Source organism: Octopus bimaculoides, chromosome 26, assembly GCF_001194135.2.
Source record: "Octopus bimaculoides isolate UCB-OBI-ISO-001 chromosome 26, ASM119413v2, whole genome shotgun sequence".
Classification (NCBI taxonomy): Eukaryota; Metazoa; Mollusca; class Cephalopoda; order Octopoda; family Octopodidae; genus Octopus; species Octopus bimaculoides.
In genome coordinates this window covers 25826730-25830531 of record NC_069006.1, presented here as the reverse complement: position 1 = coordinate 25830531, position 3802 = coordinate 25826730, and the positions used below count along the sequence as shown (strand labels likewise).

General features: G+C 37.6%; 1 protein-coding gene across 1 annotated transcript in view; it reads right to left on the bottom strand.

Annotated features, from left to right (window-relative positions):
* LOC106883520 (uncharacterized) overlaps positions 1-3606 on the bottom strand; it is a 342800-nt gene extending 339194 nt beyond the window's left edge. The window contains exon 1 of the mRNA XM_052976941.1: positions 3234-3606. Coding sequence (XP_052832901.1) covers positions 3234-3360 — 127 coding nt within the window. The 5' untranslated portion in view covers positions 3361-3606. The remainder of the gene's footprint in view (positions 1-3233) is intronic.
* Between the last annotated feature and the right edge of the window lie 196 nt (positions 3607-3802).

Below are 3802 nucleotides of genomic sequence, written 5' to 3'. Positions count from 1 at the left end.
GAGGCCCAATATACGAAGGTCTTGCCTCACCACCTCAGCCCAGGTCTTCCTGGGCCTACCTCTTCCACGGGTTCCCTCAACTGTTAGGGTGTGGCACTTTTTCACGCAGCTATCCTCATCCATTCTCACCACATGTCCATACCAGCGCAATCGTCTCTCTTGCACACCACAACTGATGCTTCTAATGTTCAGCTTTTCTCTCAAGATACTTACACTCTGACGGGTATTCACATTGACATTATACATCCAACGGAGCATAAATAAATATATATATATAGCTAGCCGATATGGAAGGGAATACGGCAAATACATATGTATGTATGTATGTATGTATGTATGTATGTATGTGTGTATATATATATATATATATATATATATATATATATTAATAATTTAGAGAAGAACCACCAAGATGCAATCCAAACAATGAAGGATATCAGACACCATCAAGAAAAGCGTACCCTTCAAAATACTGATTTAAAAAACTATAAAATCCAAAAGAAAATCTATAATCCATAAAATCTATAAAATATTAGATTAAAAATTTAATTCAGTTTAGTAAATTTATAAAAACAGAAGTGAATAATAGACTATGTGTGTTTCATGGCGACATAATAGTGGAAAAGATCTGTGCAATTTACAATAGCTGGGAAGCACTGGTTTAATCAAACAAATCAACACTAAGTCATCTGGATGTAAACAAACCAACACTGGCTGTCAAGTGTCAGTGGCAGACAAACATACAAAGGAACACACATAAGTGTATGCATGATATAAGTATAGAAAACCATTCATTGTACAGCATAGCCATCACTTGCAAGAGAGAGGACAACTGGGTAACAAGCTGTACCATGCTTTCACTTATAGTTTCATGTGCCTGTGTAGTCATGAGAAAAAAACAATCATCTTCTTGGACTCACTCAGGGACTAGTGACAGCCCCAGGATCTGAGTGGTAAAGGGGTAAAAAGGGCTGCAGCAACAGTTGATTGGGACTGATTGGCAGCTGAGTAAGCTGGAGACCTGTGGGGAAATAAAGTGCCCTGCTCAAAGGCACAACATAGCAGCCGGTCAAGAAACTGAACCCACGATTTCATGACCAGGAGACAAACACCTTAACCACTAGGCTACAAAATTCTATAAATATCAGACAGCAGACATTAGCACAGAAATAGAGTATAGCACAGAGTACAAAGAGTAACAATAGTTGTATACTGCTGTCTACAAACATTATCACATGAGCTCCATATCAGAAGGCTGTATATTTTTAATTAACTCTACTCATTAACAAAATATTAAATAACTCAATTAATATTGTGAGGCAATGATTATAACTGCTGCTAATTTTTTGTTTTATTTCTCAAAGATATTTCCTTTCAAGTATTTTCTCTTAATTGAACTGTTTCTGTTCAAAACCATTCGTTGCTGATGGCAGCTTGTCTCTTGATATAGGAATGCACAATGATGTGTGTGTGTGTGTGTGTGTAAATATGTATGTATGCATTGAATATTGGCACCAACTCTCACCTCACCTGTTGTCCCTGTTGTCACTGTTTAACCCCAGGTCAGCCATGTTCAAACAGTCCCATGATCACTAGCCATGACCATCCTGCCTTTTTGAATATCCAGGAATACACTGTCCAATGTGTCGTCCTTATCAAAGATGGTAAAAGTTATGATTTGAAGGAGATTTAGCTATTGTTTCTAGCAAAGCTAACGATCACACAGAGGCTCTGTTGTGAACTCATTAACATGGACGTTGCTGATAATATTGTTGGCCTTTATCTTTTACTGGTTTCAATCATTAGACTATGGTCATACTGGAGCAAAGTCAACTTCAGAAGAATTTGAACCCAGAACGTAAGGAAGGACGAAATGTCACAAAGCATTTTGCCCAGCGTGCTAACGACTCTGCCAGCTCACTGCGTTAATAATAATAATAATCCTTTCTACTAGAGGCACAAGGCCTGAAATGTTAGGGGAAGGAATTTATTGATTTCATCGATCCCAGCATTTCACTGGTACATAATTTATCAACCCCGAAAGGATGAAAGGCAAAGTCAACCTTGGCAGAATTTGAACGGACAAAATACCTGGCTTTGCCCAGCTGCTAACAACTTTACCAGCTCACCACCCTAATTAATACTAATGATGATGATGATGATAATAGTTTTACAAAGGCATAAGAGGGCCAGGAATTTGGGCGAAAGGAACAGTCAATTGTGTTGACTCCAGTACTAACTTTGGTATTAAGAATAATCAGAAAGATTCCAAAATGAAGAATTTTTCATAGTCAAATATATGCATGCGAATGTATTACATGTAAGTATGTGTGTATAACCATATATACACACACACACACATATATATGATGGTACCCGGAGATTATGATAAACTCTTCCTTTCTCTCTGTAAACTTGAAAAGCATGCAAAACTTTTCAAACATGACAATAATTTTATAAATACATTCAAACATACATACATACAAGTTATGTGTTTATACAAAGAAGAAGAAGAAGAAGAAGAAGAAGAAGAAGAAGAAGTAACAGCTAGAGGTGAACAACAATAATGATGATAATGATAATGATAGAGGAGAAAAAGACGAAGAATGTGAAATGATGACAGCAATAACAACAAGCAGAGTATAACAGAGATAGAAGGGGACAGAGATATATTAGGGCTCATGTTTCAATAATATGTCGAATAGGTTTAGATGAGAACTTCATTAATTTTCCATTGATAAACTTCAAATCCTCACAAGGGCCCAGGTTGAGGCCACAGTTGTCACAACTAGCTTTATCAATGAAATTTAGTGGGAAGTACCAAAGTTTTACAGGCTTTTTTTTCTTTTTTTTTTTTGTAGCAAAGAACCACATAGCCTGATGAAATATGAGCCCCTAGCAGATTTACTCTCCCACCGAAATATTTTACAATGATACTTTTACAAAATGGCAGTTCCTTTACAATTCGTCCTCTCAACAAAACACACACATACATATACATATAAATATATATATATACACATATATATATATATATACACACACACACATCTACATTTTTATTCAAGCGACATGGAGATGAGAGAGGGCAGGAAGACAGCAGCAACCGAAAAAAGTTTTAAGAAGGAACAAGGATTTTCTTGTTGATATGGCTGTTATTGTCACCCGCTACAACCAAACCTCTCTCTCTCTCTCTCTTTCTCATGCTTGCTGGTTTTGTTTGCTGTACTTACCGATTCCATTTGTGTAGAGTTGTTTGCTAAGTCCTAGAATCCCAATGTTAGCATCGATATCCAAGTCTTCATCGTAAAGAATCTCCGCATCCTCCGAAGTGTGTGACAAAGGGCTTTTCGCATACATATCCTCCCTCGGGCGGACACACTAACCTCCAGTCACTCTCTCACCTTATGCTCCACATACATAGAAGTAGGTGTATGTTTCTGTATGTATATAAATATATAAATATATATATATGTATATATATATGTGTGTGTGTGTACGTGTTGTTACTATGTGTGCGTATGTGTTCCAGTAAGTAAGAGAATGCACCTATATGTAGTCATAGACTTCCCTTCTCTTCTAAGAAACCTCATCAATTTGCCTCTATACTCCTCTTCTAACTTGCCACCTCTGCCCCTACCTCTCTCCCCAAACCCCTTACACACTCAACTTTACTTTCTTCTCTCTCTCTCTCTCTCTCTCTCAGCCTCCCCATCTTTTTTCTCCCTCCTCCTCTTCCTTCCCCTCCTTCACCTCTTTCCTTCCTGTTCTCACTTGTCTTACAGCCTTCTCCTCCTACCCC